We start from the raw sequence: 22,628 nt of genomic DNA, 5'->3' as shown, positions 1-22,628 counted from the left end.
CTAGAGAAGCTCTTAATATCCTTAAGAGTGCGCCATTTTACTTATAGTAATCTTAGTGATGAAACCAAGAGCGTTATAAGAAAATAAAAAGATTTTTGTTCTATAATGTCTTACTTAGGGAATTCTACAAAACTACATATATTAAGAAAAATTGTTTCTTGGGTGTATTATGAGAATTAGGTCCCGGTCAAAATCCCGAAAGCCAAAATCCCGTATTTCCCTAAATAAATATATAAAATAATAAATATATAAAATAATAAATATTTGGAAAATTGTTTTGCACGTTATCCTCCATATAATTATTTCATTCCTTTCAGAATTTTTAATATTCGGGATTTTTGCTTTCGGGATTTTGGTTTTTGGGCTTTTGGCGCGTTCGGGATTTTGGCGTTCGGGATTTTAGCTCCCGGGATTTTGGCTGCCTGGAACTATCATTTAGATTCAACTTGTAAAGAATTTTTTTTTTTGAAGAGAATAAGTTTTTTATCATCTCAATCGGTCTAGAAGTTTTTTTGCTATTTTTTCGCCAATTCGAAAAAAATCGTAAATATACGAATTAGAGAAAACGCAAAATTTTGCATATTTGCCCAACGGCCCGGCCCGAATATTTGCAAACTTGCTTGGCGATCCCTTTTCCTTTTACGTATATTCGAAAATACTTCGAATCGATAATAAAAAAATTTAAATCGGTTTTTGATCTTGTAATCCAGTTTCCTTTTTTAAGGACTTCTGATTCTAATGACCATGTCAGATATAAGATTAATATTGAGATTAATACTTTCTGAACTGCGAGAATGCCAAAAAAAGATAGCAAGTGTTTTATTTTGCCTCTCTGTCGCATTTCCCCTCTGCGTACAAAGTTGGCAGCAATACAATCGCTCGAAAACTGACCGAATTACAGTTGGCACGCATGGAAAATTGCTCGAATTGCTTGTAATACGATTCAGAAAATAATTAATACGAACAGTAATATCTTACTCATCGTATTACATACGTATTCTAACACACGTGATTTTCCATTTGAAATTTTGCATACAATATACCTCTCTTTCCGGCTTTTCGTAATATTAATAATAATCTTATATGTGACAATTGTTAACAATCTTATATGTCAATTTAGCTATTGTTAAAATTAAAAACACTAGGGGAGGTAGGACCGTGGGACTATTTTGAGCTGTCAGGCTACATTGAAAAACGATTTTTTCGGATATTTCAATAGAAAGCAGGGCCTTGTATTCAGATTTTACTTATATCCCCAATTGTTTTGTTTATCTAAATTACATAACGTTAAAGCTCAGTTTCTTTTAGAAGTATACGAAAGAATCATATATCAATGTAGCCCACAGATCAAATAACTCACCCCACCTCATCCTAAACCACCTTCAACAAAAACCACATAATAAAGTTAAAAAAAATAACTTTTTGTTTTTATCCCAAAATTGTTCTATTGAAAGTAAAATTTTGTATTGCTGTCAGATTTATGTAAAACTATATTAATTCTTTTGACAAATACACTAAAAGACTTTTAACTTTTCAGTGATTATTTATTTTTTGATAGAATTCAATCTTTATTAGAGATATTGCTGGAAGATTTCTGAAACTTCCAACTCATTGGGAATTGAGAAGTTTCATGGAGGAAAATTCAATTTTTCTTGTCAATCATCATAAACGATGGAAAAATACCAATTTCTAGAAATAATCAGTCAACAGGAAAATCTTTTCTCTGTCTCATGAGGGAAAAAAGTTTTTCCCCCTTCAATTTTCAAATGAAATCATAAGAAATTGGTGAAAAGTCATTCTATGAGCAGAGAAAACTAAGCATAAAGCGATAAAGGCAGTCAATATAATGTATTTGGCAAAAACTTTCAAATCTGTGTAACAGAATATTTGAGTATTCTGGTCCCCAAAAATAAGAAAATGTGAAGTGATTCGTGCATAAGAATAAATTTAGTAGAAGAAATTAGTTGTTTTTCCTCCCTCTTGAGCATTCGTGGAGTTATTTGAAACAAGTCCTCCAAAGAAAGCATCCACTTCGACAACTTCCAAGTTCATGTCTTCACAAAACTGTATTTGCTTTGCTAAAATGTTCATTGATGCATATTTGCTTAGTAAAATACATAATACACATGGAAATAAATCTGATCCAGGATTTTATTTAACGTTTTTTATCGCACGTCCTTTCTCGCAAATAAATAACATGTCCCCATCAAATATTTGCTCATCGCTCTTAGAGAGTCTACTGCTGCTTCTTGCAGTATTTTTCTTTTTTTTTTTTGAAAAGCAAAACGAACAAGTTGTTGAAAACGAATGGGAAATTTAACTGTGAAATAACCAAATAAAACTGAATTTCTGTCCCCAATTTCTGAAGTCTCAAGGGGTCAATGATTTGTACAAATTTTCATGTACAAGATTTTATTTCTTATCGAATGAGCTTTGGAAAGATCTGATTTAATTGTGATAAAGAATTGAACCGATCATCTTTTAATTGGGTTGGAAATAAAATGATTTGTAGAGAGGAAGTTTTACTTTTTCTGAATAAATTTCACTCAAAAATAATTCAGGCCACGCCCCTCTTGGGATTTACACACCCTTCAATTAAAAATATTTCAATTTTACAACATTTATCAGCGATTGTTATAACAATGCTGCAGAAAAGCACTATATTTAATTTGTTTAAAGGGACTCTCCCTTTAAATAAATTAAAATATATAAAATTTTAAAGAAACTAAGCCAGTAAAATATATAAGCCACGCCCCATTTCGTCATTCCTTTATATCTATTTACACTCAGTCCCGGCATTAAGTCCTTCAGGATTATGCACCTGACGGAATTATGCACATACAATTAAGCAAGTGTGCCTACCCTTGGCAGTCAATTTATAAAATCATTTTTGAAATACGCCTGAATGTATACTATTTGCGACGCGGAAAATTTGAAAAATCTTGCTACTTTTTTAAAAAAAAATTTCTTTTATTAAAGTTTTTTTTTTTTTAATATTCTAACCATTTATTGAAGAACTCTGCCCAAAAATTAGTGTTTGTTAATGCATTCCACGCGAAATTCGTTCTACAGCCGATTTATTCAAAGAAAAGCCCCTGTGGGTATGCAAATTTTCTCGATGCATAATGCCATTTCGCGCGTTTTTTTCGGTCCCGAAAATGTGCATAATGCCGGGATCTAGTGTAACTTGTTTTCAAAGATGCACTGTATTTTCAGTTAACTTTTAACTGCAGTACCATTTATTTTACCATTTGTCTACCCCTAAGTGCTTTTCTTCTTTTTTGCCATTCGCGATGTTTGTATTTCTTTTACCATCTTTTGATGAATAATTAAAGATGGTTGGGTGAGGGGGAGTAAAGTGAATGGCAGGAACATGAAGTGAAAATATCATAAAAATATGGTCATATACAAATTTTCCCGTCATGTCATAAAACTTTCATATTCCGAGGCTTCCGGGATTTTTAGTCTCGTTCGTGCATCTCAGGAATGGGTACATTTGTAGCCTGACAAATGACAGCCTTAAGGTGGGTGGTGCTTTTGAATCCTTTCTCCCTGTCGCGGTTTTTATTGTGATCACACACAAATAAAATGACTGACAGGATGGTTTTGTAAATAAATAAATGTCACTCGGAGCCTCTCTGTGGGTGGTAAAAGAGATCATTGTGGAGGAAGATGGAGGATGCTTTGTAGACCACTGTAATGGGGGTTTGTCACGATTTTATTATGTACATCCTGCCATCTCAACATGGAAGGAATTTGCAGAATCTCGTACTTGTTGTCGCCACTGAGACGATAGGAGACAGACCACGGAGGAAAATAGAGAGATTTTTTCCCCATTCATCCTCAGTTCGAAGAAAAACCGCATGAAAAGTTAACGATCTGTTTATGTGGCTGAAAATGACCAGGGAACATCCATCCACACACCAAATCTCCCCATTCGCCTCTCAATTTCTCATTTTGAAGATTGAAAGAGTTGCAATTTATACTCAATTATTGGACATTTTCAACGATAGTATCCCAATGGTGATGAATGAAACTTTTATACGATGCCGTTTGTATGTTTGAGTGGAAAAAGTCTTGTCGTTCTGCATCTTCGAACAGTGACATGCAAATTTGTTGGATCAGATTTTCAGGAAAGCTTTTAATTTTGAATTTTACAGTGATTAAATTCAGCATGTAACGACATGATAGTTAATTTTAAATTTTGAATTTCCGTTGAGGTAACACGTGTCAACTGACTTGTCAATCGACAAACATTGAGAGAAATCCGAAAAAGTTAAAATAATATTCCGGAAATGTTAATCTTACCCTGCATTATTGATCCGAAATCGGTGTAAATATTATGCTTTCTAGGTGTAATATGGGTTGAAATTACCCTTTTTCATGTTAGTTTTACACTTAAAAAAGTGTAAAATTAACATTAATAAATGTTGATATATTTTTACACCTAAAAAGTGTCAAAGTTACGAAGAAAAAGAGTTAATCGCATCCCTTTTTTTCTCTCAGTGAATGTTACTGTCACAGGCGAAACCCTTTAATCAAATTGTAATATAATCAGAATTAAACTTTTTTGAATATTGTGAGATGAGATGAAAAATAGGTTGCAAAATTATAATACGAAATATTTAAAACGTAATTAAAATTGCATGAAAAAGAAAATTTCATAAAATTGTTTGTAAATGTTTTCATAATAAGAATTTATAAAATACTCGGAAATCTTTTAACTCACAGAAAAATGTTTGTCAAAGTTTATACTATTTTCACAAAAATTGTTCATAACTCGAGCACTTAACGAACATTTTTCGTTCCTTTACAAAAATTTGGTCGTATATTTTTTGTCATACAAAACTTTACGAACAAATGACAAAATTTTACCAATATTTGCAAGGAGTCATAAAATTATTTCAAAATAAAATTTTCAAATTGAAATGTATTAAGCATAGCTGGGCGAATATCGAAGTCACGGAATCAGTTGTCATGCCCAGTTAAGGATCTCTACAATATTTTAGAAAAGCACAAAGGAATGATGTAGGTTCCAAAAATATAATTCTGAGACATTTGATTTTTTACTTTAAACCTGAATTTTCTAAAAAAGAGATGGCAAAGCGTCCCGGCTTGGCGGAATGTTCGAAATCACGAGATAGAGCTCTCCGTAAATTAGTTTTTCGCATGATTTCTTTGGTGCTTACTGGTCTACTGGAGATCAAATTGATTCATAAATCACAAAAGGATATGAAAATAAAAAAAAAACAATCTGTATTCAACCGATTTATTACCAATGAAGACCGATGCAGCCAGTTTGAAATTTCAATACCTTTCCGAAAAATACAAATTTAATCAATATCTGTTGAAAAATGGGCCCACCAAAGTGGTTGATCTTTGACCTTCAATAATTCAAAATGGCAATTTTTCCGGTCATAGATATGTTTGGACAAAATTTTCGTCGGGACTACCTCTAAAACATATCCGAAAATCATTGAAAAAGCTTGGGCCAATTTTCAGAAAAAAAAACATGGCTTTGGAGAGGTTGGAGGGGGTGGCGGAAAGGGAAAGAAACGTCTGGAGATACTGTCTATAGATACTGGGGGTCATCGAAGTTCGGAAGTTGATATCTTTTCCGTTTAAGCTCCAGGAAGTGAAAAGTTGAAAAACAGACGACTATATAACTACTCTCTCTTTGAGTTCGAGCAGAAAAAAATATGGGCCAAAGCGCCAATAAGGTTAAAGAAACTAAAGATATTTATACCTTTTCTCAAGAGATATAGTTTTGTACGCTATGTCGGATTTGGTTACGTCGCTTCAATTTCGAAATTACAGATGAAAAAACAACATATAACTTATGAGCATGAGATTACTTGAAAGTGGTTGACCGAACCGTAAAATGACAATGGCTGTGATACAAGACAGGTGATGAATAGAAAAACTACTTTTAGATTGAAAATCCTAATTCCGATTAGATTATAGTGAGGGCGATACCTTGCAGAATCGCTACATCCTGGTCTCTATTTGGGCTCAATGTTTACACCCAATTAACTTAACCCTTTAACGACCAGACAGTTTTCGTTGACCGAAAATCAGCAATAAAAATGAAACCGAGAAACAAAATCTGCAACACGTCTTACATCTAAGCTTACAAAGCCCAACAAAGTCTGATTTAGTGTATTTTTGTCTCTATGGACGATAGGGACGAAAATAGCTCAAACATTTACGTAATTTTTCTGACGATACCAATGACTGATAATTTTCACTCTAATGAAAAATATTATGTTTGAGTATTGTAGTTTCTTGTAATAAAACAGTTTTGCTTAAAAAAATTGGGAGTATAAAAAATAATTAGAATCAATTTTCAATATGAGAATTTAAAAATTCGTCATTTTTAAGCTTAAAAATTTACTATATAGCAAATAGCTGGAGTTGTTTGTTGAGAAAAGTTATTGATAAAGGTTTTAAAAATTGCTTACATGACCCATCGGCTTTTCTAACGTTTTTTTTCCAGAAAGATCGCAAAGACGGCGGCAGACGAAAATGGTATAAACGAATTCATTCTTGGTATTATTTTGTATCCTAAACTATTCTAAACATATTTAAATTTTTATGAACGTCTTGTATGTATTCCGATTGTTTCATTTCATACCTCTAGTATCTTTCACACTTAAACAGAATTACAAATTTACATTATTTATCAGGATTTAATATTAACATACACACTTTAGCACCTTACTGTATTTCCATGAACATTGAGTGAATGTTCCATGAGAGAAGTTTAGTTTCATGATGACTTTTCAACGACTTCAACAGTACACATGGAATCCTCTTATATAGACTCATATAAGTATAAGAAAAAGAGCCATAGAATTTGTCAACAAAGTTTATGGGGCGCGAAAATAAATTGGATTTAATTTTTAATCATGATTTTACTATACTAAAAGAGCTAAAAGATGTTTGTTCAATATTTTCACCATGAACTAACTCTTATACTTCTTCAACGTCAAATGCTAATTTTCTAAATAAATAAGTTAAAGTCATTTTTGAGGTTAATTTCCGCGGTGAAAGTTTCCATGGTCATTAATGCAAAATTTTCATCAAGAAAGTTTGCGTCCATGGTACTCTCCCTTCTTTAAATATAAAATTATACACTCAATTTTCTCCTTGAATGAATTGATTTTACGACAATTTTTGATGACTTTCCTTTCTTTCAGGCCACCCTCACTTGCCAATAATCATAAAAGAGAAAAATATTGGACAATACTTAAAATTTTAACGATTATCGAGCACAAGGGCGGAAAATCCACCCATTTAGCACATTTCTTTAATGACTCTGGAATTTTCTGATCGACAGAATATTAATTAAAATTAATTTCCGTGCGGTAGATGAACAAAGTTCAGTGGTTTCTGTGCTATTTCCCTCAGATTATATCTTTTGGAAATAACGTTGTTAGAAAAATAAATAAAAATTTTTGGTTGACTTACATGGCACCAACGTAGAGAACATCCTTCTTTTCATCCAGTAGAAATGTTCTGTAGTACAATTTTCCACAGCTAAATTCTCTGACATGATCTGCAAATGCAAGAAAAGACGAAAAGGGAATTGTTAGAAGAATATTTCTATATATAGGTATAAAAAAAAGAAAACATGAGAAATATTTCCGTTTAATTTATGTAAAAGCCACGAGAAAAGAAAGAATTTCCCTGACAAAACCACCTCCCTGCACCCCTGGTTCATCGCTAGAAAATTGTTCAGTATGTTTTTCTATGTGGAAAATATTCTAAGAAGAAAAGTCTTGATGGAAAATTGGCTTAGGGAGTACAACAATGGTGAAAATAGCAATTTTCATTTTCCATTCATCAATTTAATCACACCAAACATTTACAAGTAATGCGTGAAAATACCACGCTTGGAATTTTGTCTTGTCATCATCTCGTTAATTTATTACTTTGCAATCAAAATTATCAAATGACTCCACACAAAATCTCCTCCCCCTCCTCCAAATAACGGACTTGAAAACCCTTGTAACCATAGTGGAAACATTCTCAAGCTTCTGATATTTTCCTCTATTCAATTAAATTATGCCTTCTTTAAGCCACCCTTTACCCAAACTAAACTTCCCCCGAACAATGTTGATACCCCCTTGAACAATGTTGGTTGGAAGCTTTTGCATTCAATGGCTCTCTATCTCTCTCGACCGTGAGGAAATTTCAATTCAATTAGAGGCAAATTTCATGTGAAAGGCAATTGTGAGCTTTTAGAAGAACTTGCAGCTTTTGCTTCCATTCTCCACCACGTTGTGGCTGTAATTGTTTGACGATTTTGCCCTGTAGATGGAAATTTTCTTCCTCGAGACTGTGAATCTCCAAAGAAGTCGCAAAAAGGACAATTCAGGGGTTAACGGACTAATTTTTCGATTGATTGTTATGGGCTTCGCAGAGACAATTGCCAGAGTTAACCTTTCTGTTGCATTTTGAGTATGCAAATGTATGCAAATGAAAAATAAAGGAACAACCATTACAAAAATTATTTTAAAAAAAAGTGGTGGCAAAGCGTTCCAGTCTTTGCGAAGTGCTCGAACTTGAGACTTAGATGTTATACTTCTTGCATCATTTACCGTTCACTGGTTTTCAACCGGGGATTTCAGTGGTGCAATAGGTAAGACCGCTGGGTTTTGGGCTTACGAGTTTTACGAGTTCGAATCCCGCTCGGTGCAAACAATTGAATGTTTAAAAAAAGACATTTTCACTGTGATAAAACGTAACAATGCACCGCCTCTGCCCAAAAACTCCGGAGGCACGGAAGAAGCATCCACAAGAAGCGGAGAAGGCGCTCCTAGTCGATCAACAATTGACCTAGCACATTCTTCGAACACAGGACAATACGACTTTGCAGCATGATTACATTGCAAATGGGGAGGGGGGGTCATCGAAGACCGGAAGTCAATATCTCTTACAGTTTGGCAGCTAAGATGAAGAGAAGTTGAAAAAAACACGATTCTTAAAACTGCTCTCTCTTGGAGTTCGAGCAGTTAAAAGAAATACATCTCGATACGATTAATAAACCGGTTCTCAACCGATTTTAACCGATTCGTAAGTCAGCCAAGAATTTGAAATGTATGAGACAAAGATCAAAAGGGTCCAATGTACCATCCATTGGAGAGGACCCACAATAAGATGGGAAAGTCTATCAGGACTATGAAGTAGCGGTCCTCTCTGTTAGGATCACTATTGTATATAAACCCAGGAAGGAATAAACGTTCAGTTCAGTTCACCCCAAACCAACCATCTATTACTTCCACTTCGATGCCACAGAATTCTCACAAAATAGTTTTAAGATTAGTAAAGTTTATTTTTGGACAAAAATTTCTTAACGGTTCAAAACCGGTTCATAAACTGATTTGAATTGATTTATAAATCACTCAAAATATTGGCCAAAATATCTCTATGATAATAATAATATTTATTATTTCATGTTCAAAGTGCACATAAGATATATCTAGGACTATACATTTTAAGATTAAGATCAAAATTTGAGTATAGGTCGGTTATATTCCTTTCGGAGCCGCTGCACTTAGGAAACTTATTTTGCCCATATGGACTCTCCATTTCTACGGATTCGCTCATTCCCTGGCATTTCCGGGAGCCTTTCAAGCAATTCTCGCTACATCTCTTTCGTAGAGATGATTCTCCTTTGTTTCTCCAGCCATTTGTCCAATTTAGTCATCATAAAAGCTAAAACTTCACGAAATTTCGTGAGAAAAACACCTGTCCAAAATAAGGAGTATCACCCCACTGGTAAATGTCTTAAAAAATTTCCCATTTTTCACACGAAAAATCTGATTCACAAGGCAAATCTCACTTCAGGTCAAATTTACAAATCACCACTAACTTGAATCAATACATTATTAAATGAATATTGAATAATATCATTTAAAAAAAGCGAAGAAACATTGTTAGTACTTCATCACAGCTAAATAAGACTGAAGTAAACACGCAGTTGTCATTCGTAAGCAATTGCTCACACTGAATTTTCAACAAAGCAATTTCAACTCAAATCATATTCAAAATTTAACGTATTTAGTGTTAAAATCTTCCAAAAAGAACAAATATTTAGATAGAATTCATTATTCATCAAATATTGGAATAAAAATACATAATTTTAATCAATATATTTTTAGTGTCCAATTTTATACTCAAAGTGTCCAAAATAAGAAACTGGACAAAATTATGAGACTTTCCCCTACCTATCTTTTGTTATAGGTGGTTCATTGTGAATTCATTGGCATTACTTTTTCATTTGTTCAGTGGACGAAGTTGAGAATAATACAATAAGTGAAAAATCTGCAGGTGCCTAGTCCCGAACTGGAGATCTCACATTCATAGAAACACTAGTCTATCCACTAATCCACTGAGGTCCCTGGACAACACATTTTAGGAGTAATATAATTGCATTCCTAATGAAAATTAATGATCGGTCATGACTCAGTTCTTTACCGGTTAAAAACCGATTAAAACCGGTTGAGTTTTATCGGGAATTAACAGACCTAAATTAACAGCCTTAACACGACAATATTCATTATAAACCTCTTTCTTGAAAAGCCGTTTGTTAGGAAAGATTTTAAAAAATCGAGGGATTAAATATACAACTCTTCCGGTGGAATTCATGCAGAAAAAATGATTCTTCCGGACTATATAGAGGAATTAATTCTTTTTTAAAAAAAAATCGAATATAACATTAAATCGACATTTATTTCAAAATAACAAAAAAACTAACTGATAATACATTTTGAAATTATTCATTGGGAAATTAAATGTTGAAAAAAATAATATTGTTTGAAAATTAAGAGTTCATAAATCGTTGATCCACTCGTTCTATATTTATTTGAAACGAAAAATAAACAAATAAGGCCATTTTAATAAAGTATTTTACAGTTTTCTATAAATTAATGATAAAATTGTTGTGTATAAAAAAATAAATAAATAAAATAAAAATTAATGAGTTTTTCAAACTAAAAATGCACAATTCATTTAATGGTTTTTATTGAATGCCTATATAAAACATATTCAATATTGAAATGCAAACACTAAAATTCCTAGTATATCGTTTAAAATTTGCGATGCATTTTATTCATTTGCTAAACGGAAAAGTATTATGAATATGCATAGTGTTAATAAAAATATCCAGATCTATTTAAAATTCAGTTTAAAAAATTTACATTTTATTTTTATTATTTTGTATTTGAACCTTGCAAAATTTTCAACTACTTATGATATAATTTTATATTTGGGGGAAAGTACTGTCCCTTCGAGCGTTCATGCTTTCGAATAATGTGAATGTTCTTTTGTTTTTCTGAGACACTTCCACATTTCTATTAAATATTAGTCAATTTATTTACCAATTATTGATAATTTATGTGTAAGTCTCTTAGAAAAAAAGCTTATTCACATTATTCAAAGGCATGAACGTTCGAAGGGAGCGAATATGAACTTTTCGAATGAAATTTTACATGCTGAGTATAAAATTTTTAATATTTAAAGCCCCTATAACTTTGAGAATAATTAACTTTTAAGTATAATATTGACATGGAAAGTAGAGGGTGTATAAGGATATCTAAAAAGTGAAAAAACTGATTTTTAGAACAAATATTTGAAGCTTTGAGGGAGTATTAAAAATTAATAATAAGTCTATAGGGGGAACTGGGGTAGTAGTAAACAGGGGTAGTTGTAAACACTGTGATTATTTTCATTAATTTTAAGACTCCAGAGGATAAAACCCACAAGCATTCATAGATACCATGGGGATGTATGTCCACAGATGAATTGGTCAATAAAATCCTAATACTTTAAAATAAAAGTAATTTTTCCCGAAAATGTTAATATTTCGATTATTTTGGTTATTTGGACTTCCACCTGGAAATTAAAAATTGTGTAAAATAATCGAAATGTAGCAATACCAGTTCCTTCCTACATCTTTTAGGATTATATTAATGCATTTACTAGAGAAATTGGGATTCTCATTATTTAAAAAAAATAATAATTGGTCAGAAAACAGCATTTGGGGTAGATATAAACAGGCAATTTCCCCGTAATTGTAGATGTCGCAAGTGCAGAATGAATGGCAAAATATTTTGTCTCCTCCTTCTTCATTTCATTAGTTTGACAGCTGCATCTCATGGTAGGAATTTTTTCGTTGAGTTCAATAAAAAGTCACATGATGTTAAAATATGGGGAAAATCCATTGAAAAATGTCTTTGATTTGCATGCTTTTAGTTTTTTTGCTATTTTAATTATACTTTGTAAAAAGTGTAGTGATTTTTTGAAAAATAAACAGTCTTTATATATCTCTTAAGTAATTAAAATAATCGAAAGTGGTGCAAAGTTAATATCAAGGGTGGAAAAAGGGTGTTTACATCCTCCCGAGAAAGTGTTTACTTCTACCCCAGGTATTTTGTGAAAAGAAAAAAATGCACAGTGACATAAATTTTATTTTTATGGAAAACTCAATTGTTTTCCAGCATCCGCATTACCCTCGACGAATTGCCTATACCCAAGGGTAAAACATTAGCTAAGAAATATTTTCCAAAAAATCACTGTGTGCTTGGAAAATCACCTCAAATTCGCATCTATTGAAAATGTTTACATGTGCCCCAGTCTCCCCTATGCAATTCCGATAGTAAAATACGTCAGTTCACTGTGAATTTTCAAAGTTATTGACCCCTTGTAAAGGATTTCCTCCTTACAATCTTATATTGACCATAGACTAGCGCATTCAATGGAGCAATTAAAAATATTAATGACGTCTTGTGCACCATCGAGAGATCCTTAATATAAAAATAAACAATGAAATTGGATCATAGTTTCTTTCTTGGCGCCTCGAAAATGGTTCTATTGAACTTACCACTGATATTACTGAAGAATTCCAAGAAGGGGTTGGAAATCCTTAAAAGGAGGGATGTGAATGAGAAATAATTGCAGTATTGCTTGTTACATCAGCCAATGGATTCTTACCATTGGAGGTAGAAACAATTAAATTGTCAGAAATCACATTGATTGTGGCAATTTCTCGTCCATCTACCCCAAACCTATGTGCCATTCATTTCAACATGGGGGGTGGACAAACAAACGAATAATAAAATATACAATAAAACTCAATAAATTTTTGGTTTTTCTTCTATACATTGGGTACTGTGGAGAGATAGAAAGTGTCTCTAATAAATTCTCCCTTGTGAAAATTGGTTAAATCCATTTAATCTACTCCTGTAAATTGCCATCTGATTGAATTATCTTGACAATGGAGGGAAAGAATGGTCAGAGAGAAGAAGAGAAAAAAGGCATTGGAAAAGCAAGAGAAAAAAAAACGAATGCCCTTCTATTCCCTCACCAGTTGTATCAGATGAAGTAATCTCAGCATTTGCCAACCACCCCCAAATGGGAGTCCCTTGTTGTGTCCAACATTCATCCCTGTGGTGCAAAATATGGAATTAACACGTTATTTCGCCTCCAACAAGCACGAAGCTTAAGGATTAATTTAATTACATTAATAGACACACATCAGAGGGGAAAACAATGATGATGAGACAATCTAAGGCTTTCTCCTGGGAGGGGTGGGAGCACGCACAAAAAATTTGGACAGGAAACACAGCTCAAGAAGCTTAAGATTTGTTGGGGATTCACATCGATTTCCGAATCATTTTTATTGTCTCACACTATGGGATCAGGTTCTACTTTAGGGCTTCTTAACAAATTGAAAAATCGCCAAGATAAATCCCTAGTGGCTTATTGGTCTTTGTGGATTCCGTCCACTCATACCCTTTGTCCAAAGTCATTTAATCAGAGTCTAGAATTCGGGATTGATCAATTTGTGAAAATTTCCAGAAACAGATGTCTAATAGAAAAGATTAGGAGAATTGTAGTGTTACTAATAAGGAAACCAAACGCAGTTTAGGGATTAATCACACCAGGAAAAACGATGCCAGCCAAAATCTGAAAAGCTAAAATCTTGAAAACCTGAATCCCAAAATATCAAAATCCGGAAACGCCAAAATTCCGAAAAAACGAAATTCAGAAAACCAAAATCTCGAAAGTCGAAATCTCAAAGGAAACCAAACGCAATTTAGGGATCAATCACACTAGGAAAAACGATGCCGGCCAAAATCAGAAAAGTTAAAATCTTGAAAGCCTAAATCCCAAAATACCAAAATCCTGAAACGCCAAAATTCCGAAAAAACGAAATTCAGAAAACCAAAATCTCGAAAGTCGAAATCTCAAAAGCCAAAATCTTCAAAGCCAAATTTTCTAAAGCTAAAATCCCGAAAGCTAATCAGCGTTAGGGAATTTGACTTCTTTGGGATTTTGGCGTTCGGGATTTTGGCTTTTGAGATTTTGACCGGACCCTTAGAAAAAAGTTTAATAAAAGGCAGAATTCTTATCTTATGTCATTGTCATATTTAATATATTATCAAACGTGTACTAAAACAAATCAACAATTTATTTAATTGATTTTAAAGTATCGTTTCGATACGAGCTGGAATTTGTAATGGATATGGATATGTAACAAAAATTTATTATTTTTGATAAATGTTTAGTACATACATGTACTAAATTAAACTTTTAGCTATTCTTTGCACAAAGTACAAACTATTTAGCCAGTTCAACCTTTGGAATATTTTTAAATAAAGTAATTCTATTTAAAAAAAAAAAACCTTGGTCGAATTAATTTAGAACGGTTTGAATGTCTCTCATTATTAGGTCCCAGAAAATGTTCGACAGTGTTTTCGAAAATCGTAAAGCTAAAAAACAGGAATTACGTTTAATATTTCATAACATTTTGGTAAGAATTCTCACAAATTAAGTAAATCCGCCCCTTGGAATAAAATCTTCAGGTTTCTTTAACCTGAATAGTAGTACTCAGAACCCTTACTGAACCTTCAATGGTCAATAAGGGGACAAATGGGATAGATATAATGTTAACAATATTTTCACTTCCTCCTTGCGTATGTCCTAGAAAAGTCTACTTGGGTGGGTCAGAAAAAAAGCCCAAGACAGGAGAGGATGACTTTTTGTTGCCTCATCTCTCCTTCACATCTTGTCCATTTGCAACTTTTGTTCTTTGTCATTCCCTTACGACCGACGTCCCGAAACTTTGGGATGGCATGGGAAAAAATTCTGTTTATAAATTACTCTGAATCAATCTCTCTCAGCCGCTACCATGGGTATGAGTGGAGTGGATCCAAAGGAACATACAATATTCCTCGTGTATAATTTGATGGGAAATAATGGGCGGATGATGGTGTTCTAAGTGAGCTGGGCGGTGGCATAGGGTGATGGATGATGGCTGAAGAAACTGAGGATGAAGAGTCACACTAAATTATGAATTATGTGCTCAGAGTGCAAGTTCAAGTCTTTCTCATTCTTGTCTATTTAAAATTTTCCACCACTTTCCTCTTCACCAAAGACGAGAAATTCTTGGAAATTTTCAATCCTCGTCACCCGCCTCTGTCAGTACTTTGGTCTGAGTCTGAGTCTGAGTTTTGCAGAAAATGTCATGGATTCTATCATCCCAACAGGGAAATTATATGACGAAATGCAGTGGAATTTTCTGGGCTCGTAAACCGCCAGGAATTCCAGTGAAGAACTTTTCAATTGACATTTTAACGTAAAATTAAAGTTTTACCCACAAGCATTTTCAATATCAGTTTTTATTTTTCAAATTTCCTTAATATTAGGTATATTAAAATAAATCTAACAATGATTTTCTTCGGACTCCGATAGTGTCAATGAATCCAATGGAGTCAACAAGCCTGGAAATAATTAGTTGACTCTATCGAGGTCTCACTGTATTTTAATAAAAATGAAATTAAAGCGTTTTCCCATCATGGAATTTCACAAACATTCACATTATTTCGTTGATAACGAGTAATGTGTCAAGAATACCGAATATTCGAAATGCGTGAACAGCCAGTGCTAAACCGGAGAATATTTGAACTTGAACTTTACCCTTCCAGTCAATTTTCGAATAGATTTGGCTTGGTTTTGAGTGTTTGAGGTGACTTTGTTTTTTCGAAAAGTTGTTACTAAACAGAGTTTATAGGTTGTTTAAGTTGCCTAAAGCCAAGATATTTCAAGTATAAGGTGGGCCAAATCCAACTGCCAGTGACGTAGATACTTTTACCCGACTGGTACAGTGTAGATAACTCAGATTTGTGAAATATTTGTAATAGAAAAATAGGGATCGAATAGTTTTGCAAAGATTGACTACAGTAGACTCTCACTAATTCGGTTTTTTAAAGATTGGGCTACTTTTTAATTCGGCAGCAGTTAAATTTGAAAAAAGTTTGTTGACAATTTTCAAGTTTGATTGTGATTATCAAATAAAGCAAATATGTTCAAATTTGCCATGGTTTGTCTTGGTTCTGATGTGTTTTTGTATTATTGAGTGGTTTACATTTTTTTTTTGACTTCCCTTTATTATTACAATCTGTATTCTAATACAATAAGTAATTTTTATGACCAATGCAGAAAAAGACATGACAGGCACTTACCCAGTGGCAAGTCCCCTTAAATACTAGATTCACACACAAATCTCACAAATTAACAAAATCTAAAATCCTTTCTCTTTTGAGTCGCCTTCTGGCTCTAACTTTAATCGAATTTGTAGCCAAAGTATTAGGATGTTCTGACAGTTTCTCACGATGCTTAATTGCGTAGCGTACTATTTCCTCTCTGGAGTGGTTTACATGAAATTTATAATATATTTGAGTACGTAAACTCAATATGTGCATACAGATGAATAAAAAACCGTTTCATTTCAAAAAGTTTGTCGCCCGAGTTTCTCTCTAATTCGGATGACATTTTGGTCCCAAATGCCCGAATTTGAGAGAGTCTACTGTAATTTTATTCATAAATGAAAATATATTAATTGTTCCTCTTCTAATGAATTTCAAATTAGTATAATATGATAAATTTTCATTAAAAAACACCTTTTTATCAATACGATCACATTGGGCATGGTATTAAAATTGTTTAGGTTTTAGGATAAAATATCGTCCATATATGCCATTGAATTCAATAATTTCCTTAAATCGATTTTCCATTGTTAAATTTTAAAATTTAATCCTATTTTCCAGCTAATATGTTTAAAGATTGCATTTAAGTACAAAATCATAAAGCATTCAAAATTTTACACTTCTTAATCAATTTTAAATTTCATTATGGTTTTCTGAAAAATTATAGACCACACACTGAGAAAAATCCGAAAAAGTTAAAATAACGTTACGGAAATGTTAATTTAACCCTGTATTATTGATCCGAAATCGGTGTAAATATTACCCTTTTTATGTGTATTAGGGGTTAAAGTTACTCTTATTCATGTTAATTTTACCCTTAAAAAGGTGTAAAATTAACATTAAAAAATGTTGATATATTTTTACACCTAAAAAGTGTTAAAAGTATGAGGAAAGAAAGTTAATCGCACCCTCTTTTTTTTCTCAGTGTACGGACAAACAATTCACAGCGTTCTGGGCAAGGCTAACCTTACTGGCCAATCCAATATATGGGGTTGTAAAGCACAACCTTTCTCTTTTTACGTCGCATTTTAGAGTTTTCATATCGATAAAATGTGTTTTCCAACAATTTTATTTCCAAAGGAAAAGCAACACTCCAAAAAAAAATCGGCATTTTATATCAATTTGGTATTCTACGTGATTTTTATGCTTTGAGTTCTATGGTATTTTACTTATTCTGAGTTTTTCCAAAGAACATGTATATTAGTATTAAATGTTCTGACACATTTGTGATTTGCTTATATGATGTATGGTCTTTGTTGGCTATATGGAGCCGAGTGAGTCCGACAGTCTTACATAAAATAGAAGAAGAAGAAGAAGAAGATGTATGGTCTGCCGGGTTTCGCGGCAATAATTTTTGCCCAGTAGAATTTTGTGGCAAAATAGTATGAGAAAAACAGAAACAACATCAAATATTAGTTTAGTTGATAAAAATAGTCATTATTATTCACAATTAAACTAATAATTTTGATATATTCCAAACATTTTATAGAAAAGTATTGGCATGAGATTTTGGCGCGAGTCACGAACAGATGATTTTTGACATAACCTCTAAAAAGTATCTACGTCATCACCAGTCCGATCTGGTCCACCTTATTATTTTGTTATTTGTTTTTATTCATCTTGGCCTAAAGCCGCCTTATCTCACCCTCCCATAAGGCGTCTACACATTGGGAGCAATTTCCGTCAAAAATTGCGTTTTTGACAGAAATATGACGTTTCCCCCTACAACGCTGCAGGGAATTTCCTTCAAAAAAGCAATTTTTGACAAAAATTGCTTCCAATGTGTAGAGGCCAATAGATAAATAAATAAATTCAATTTCTTTTAAAGTGGTTTTCTCTTTATTTTTTTTTTGTTTGGTGTTATAAGGTAAAGTGCCCTCGAATCGATCGGTTCCTCGATTCGAACGGTTGGTCAATTTTTGAATGTTTGGTGGCAAATTTACACGAAATTGTCAATGATTTATATTATTTATGGAAGAATTGACCTATTAATGTTAGACCATTTGCCAAATATTAGTGCAAATATAAATAAATTGAATTAATAACTCTACCGGTCGAATTGAAGGCACTTTACCTTATCCAAATCCTTGATATTTTGGTTTTAATACAAAATTTGTATAATTTCATGAATTTGATTCAAGATAACTGAATGGCGTCCCCCAACTTCAGCTCTAAATCGAATTTGTATACACTCCAAGTTAGCTCACGTTAAGAATCTCACCTACATAAGCCGGGTAGGATTATCTGTCCTTTACGATTAAAGTTTGAATTCTATGACACTAATCCAACCTTACACTGTTTTTAGGAGAGAAAGTGTTCTAAATTTTAGAAAGTTGGAGATTGTAAAATCATATTACGCTTTAATTAAATTTCTGTCTAAACGACAGGGAATGTGCCCCTGCTTCGTACGATCCCAAGCTTCGTCATGACTATTTTTTTCATGGCTATTTTTCCCTACTTTTTAAAATATCAGTGCCATGAATCACAATTATTGAGAAATATAAAAAATCTCAGCTAAACTTTAGTCATTATGAAGCTTGGGTACGAAGCATGGTCACATTCCCCTGTCTGTCTCTGTAAAGTGTTACCGAAAGGGAAAGGTTGAAAAGAACTCTAAAGACAGTGGACTGATAGAACTTCAATATTCAAAAATTGTTCTTTTTCTTTCAAAGTTGAAGCATTTGGCCCATATTTTAGGATAGCTATTGAATACTATCTGAAGTGGAACATTCTTTTCTCTTGTGTTTTCAGTTGAGCAATTTTATAGTCTGCCGAATCTTTAAGCACATTTCAACTTGACGGTAATCGATCGCAATGTGAAATTTCCCGGAAGAGAATGCAATTCTCTACAAATGTCGACAATTGATGTCTAGATGGAGGTAAAAGTCTCCCACCGGAGGTGTCGTGCCTGGATAGAAAAAGAGAAGGAATTGACTGGAAGGATATTCCTGATTTAATTCTGCGGTTAGATTGGACTGAAGGCTCCTTGGTGGATTGGGAAGAACGGTGAATTGTGCCAAAAGTATACCCAAGAGATAGGAAAATTCAGCAGTTTTCCCATCATTTTATCATCACTCAGCGTTGGGCAAAATTCTCAAGCTTCATACCCCAACCCCTTCTGTGGACCACCTTCTGGCTCCTGTGGGATGCTTTATCGACTGAACCATGTGGAAATTGTGTCGTGCTGGAAGCTTTGTTGCGTGCTACCGGGAGCTTTTGTGGCAAAATTCCACGGTTGTGAGGGTGAAAAGTGAATGGATTTTTTTTTACCTCTGCTCTTTTCCATGGGCCCATTCTTTGATATGTATATATATGTTGTATTTATTTGAGCTGTGCCAAGCCACCTTTCTCTTCATTTTTCCCCACCTGGAACTCAACACTCCATTGACTTGGAGGTGTTACGAATAGGGGTTGTTGGGTGGGCAGTGAAAGGAGGTTCAGAGTTCACCTAATCTTGCCTCAGTGATTGATAAACCAATTTGTAACACCGAATACTTTATTACCTCTTGCAGCACATATTTTTCCGGTTCTTTATTTATTTCAATGGGTATTTTATTCCATCGCTAAGTTTTCTCCATACGGTCAAGGAAAAAAAATAGCAGTTTTTGGGTGCTAAATTCGCATGGTCAGTTTCATTCTCTGTAAATCTCATTGTTTATTTTCAATTTTCACTGTCACAGACACTCTCTATATTTCTTCAATCTTGCTAAACCCCAAGTATAGTGGCTCTGTGAGAAGAAGAAAAGTTTCACTTTGGAGAACACATAAATTCTAAAGTTTTATATTTCTCTTCCATTTTAACCCCTACGATCGTTACTCTTGGGTTTGAAACTGGGCAAATAATTTTATTTCCCTACAAAATACCGCATATATACACACTCCATATATTGACCATATGAAATTGAAAAGACATTGCTCAACCCTTACGTTCCTTTTGGCCGTCATTTCTTTTACACGCAATAAACTTCATTTTTATTTACTCTCTTGTTTCATTTTCACCCATTTTCTTGGAGATCCAAATGGGGAAAAAACTATAAAGTCGTAAAATTTACAGAGATCCAACTTTTATATGGGGGACACAACCATTTCAAAATTTTCGACTTCCCTGGATAATTTACTCACTAAACCCAAACTCATTCACAAAAGCTTGTCAGGGATTTATTTCACAGTCACTGGAGTGGAAGGCTGAACAAATCTTTTACAGTGTGTAGATAAATTATTTGGAGTTTATTTCCTGACCTTTCTTTCCCATTAAAATGTAATTATATGTTGATACATGGGAAACAGAAAATCAAGAGCTATTGAAGCCTTGGAGCATATGGAAACATGCTATAGTATTACAGTTTTATTTCTATATTCTTAAAATTATTCCATTTAGGGAAACATGGGGCAAAATGTGCCAAGTTGAAAATTTTAAAATTCCTATAATTTGTTATCTAATTTCCTGAAAAGTTAGGTTAGATTCGATAAAGAAATATGGGATTAATATGAAGTTTTCGAAGTCACAATGTGTGCGAAACCTGAAAGCCTTCCATTATAGAATTGTCCAGTTGACAATACTATTCACGGTCAAGAGATACAGGATAAATAAGGAAGTGAAAATAGTGAAAAAGTGATTAGTCAATATCTCAATAGTTTTTGAGGAATTATAGTCAAGTGTGCTAATCCGGGTGCTTCGCTATCTGGATCGTTTATGACTAATCCACTTAAAATAATATTTTTATTTTTATTTCCATAATATAGTCACTACAGTAACATAACATAGCTATTCAACTTTGAGAAAAAGCAAAAATAATATTTTTATCCATTAAATAAGTGAGTGTAATCGACTCATTTCAATCTTGTGCCAGTTGGGTTCTTTACTAAAAAAATTTCTAGCAGTGATACTTTCGCTAATGACATTCGGTTTATTGAAAACACTTATTGTTTTTTCCTTGTGAAAAAAGTATTTTAAAACCAAAGGTTTAATTGAAAGTGAATTAGCGAAAAGGCGACCCAGTTAGTGCATGCTGACTTATTTCAGTATTATCAGTATTTTATAAATTTTCTTTAATATTTTTGATAATTTTTTTTTTATTATGTTTCTGAATGAAACAGTGAATAATTCTATGGATTTAGAAGAAGTAAAAAAGAATTTTATCAGTCCAAAAACAAGCGTTTAAGTAGAACTCTTCGAAGACGATCCAGTTATTCGATCTTACTATACCCATCTTTTAGGATTTCTCGGGTTCCCTGACCTCATAAAAGGTCCTAAGTTTGGCTTCGGATTCCCGGGTTCCCATGGATAGCATTCTCATGAGTTAAGTTTTCCGAATTTACGACGGTTTCAGAGTCTGTCCAGGTACTCGCAAATAAATATTTCAATATGCCAGATTACCAGGGCTTTCCGAAAGGAGTTTCCAATGAGTTATGATTTCCCAGCGGGGAAATCAGAGGAAAATAAAGAAAACGTCTTGCTTCTTCTGATGTCCACTTTATTCTCTCTTTCTTTCTATTGATACATAATATTTATATGATTGCTCTCCTTTCAAACTTCTTTGTATTTTATCAGATGTCTAAATTCCAAACAATTTCTAAATTATTCTAATTTTAATAATTTTTTAAGAAAAGTTTTTCTTTCAGAAATCCTTTTTATTAAAAATTACCGCTTGGGGTATAATGTGGGAAAAATGATTCTGTTTAGTAAAATGATTTCAAAGAGACAAAGCTATTCCAAAGCGAAGCCGAACCTATTCGAGAAACGACTGGATGTCTAAAGTTTGAGTTCAAATATTCGCAGATTTAGCGCTGGCTATTCTAACACTTCGCACTTTCGCTGAACGTTAGATTTTCAATTTCATTAAAATAAATGTCCTTTCATCACTGAAAGGAATCTGAAAAAGTTAAAATAACATTCCGGAAATGTTTATTTTACCCTGCAATATTGGTTCGAAATCGGTGTAAATATTATGCTTTTTAGGTGTATTATGGGTTAAATTTGCCCTTTTTCATGTTAATATTACCCTTTAAAAGGTGTAAAATTAACATTAAAAAATGTTGATATATTTTTACACCAAAAAAGTGTTAAATTAATTA

The 22,628-nt window shown here is 33.1% G+C and overlaps 1 protein-coding gene across 2 annotated transcripts in view; it reads right to left on the bottom strand.

Annotated features, from left to right (window-relative positions):
* LOC129802524 (semaphorin-2A) overlaps positions 1 to 22,628 on the bottom strand; it is a 610,443-nt gene that overhangs the window by 231,775 nt on the left and 356,040 nt on the right. For both annotated transcript variants that reach the window (XM_055848429.1, XM_055848428.1), the window contains one exon: positions 7,471 to 7,558. In XM_055848429.1, the coding sequence (XP_055704404.1) occupies positions 7,471 to 7,558 (88 nt within the window). The remainder of the gene's footprint in view (positions 1 to 7,470; positions 7,559 to 22,628) is intronic.

Source organism: Phlebotomus papatasi, chromosome 2 (assembly GCF_024763615.1).
Source record: "Phlebotomus papatasi isolate M1 chromosome 2, Ppap_2.1, whole genome shotgun sequence".
Classification (NCBI taxonomy): domain Eukaryota; kingdom Metazoa; phylum Arthropoda; class Insecta; order Diptera; family Psychodidae; genus Phlebotomus; species Phlebotomus papatasi.
Note: the sequence above shows the minus strand (reverse complement) of the source record. Positions and strands in the feature narration are given on the sequence as shown.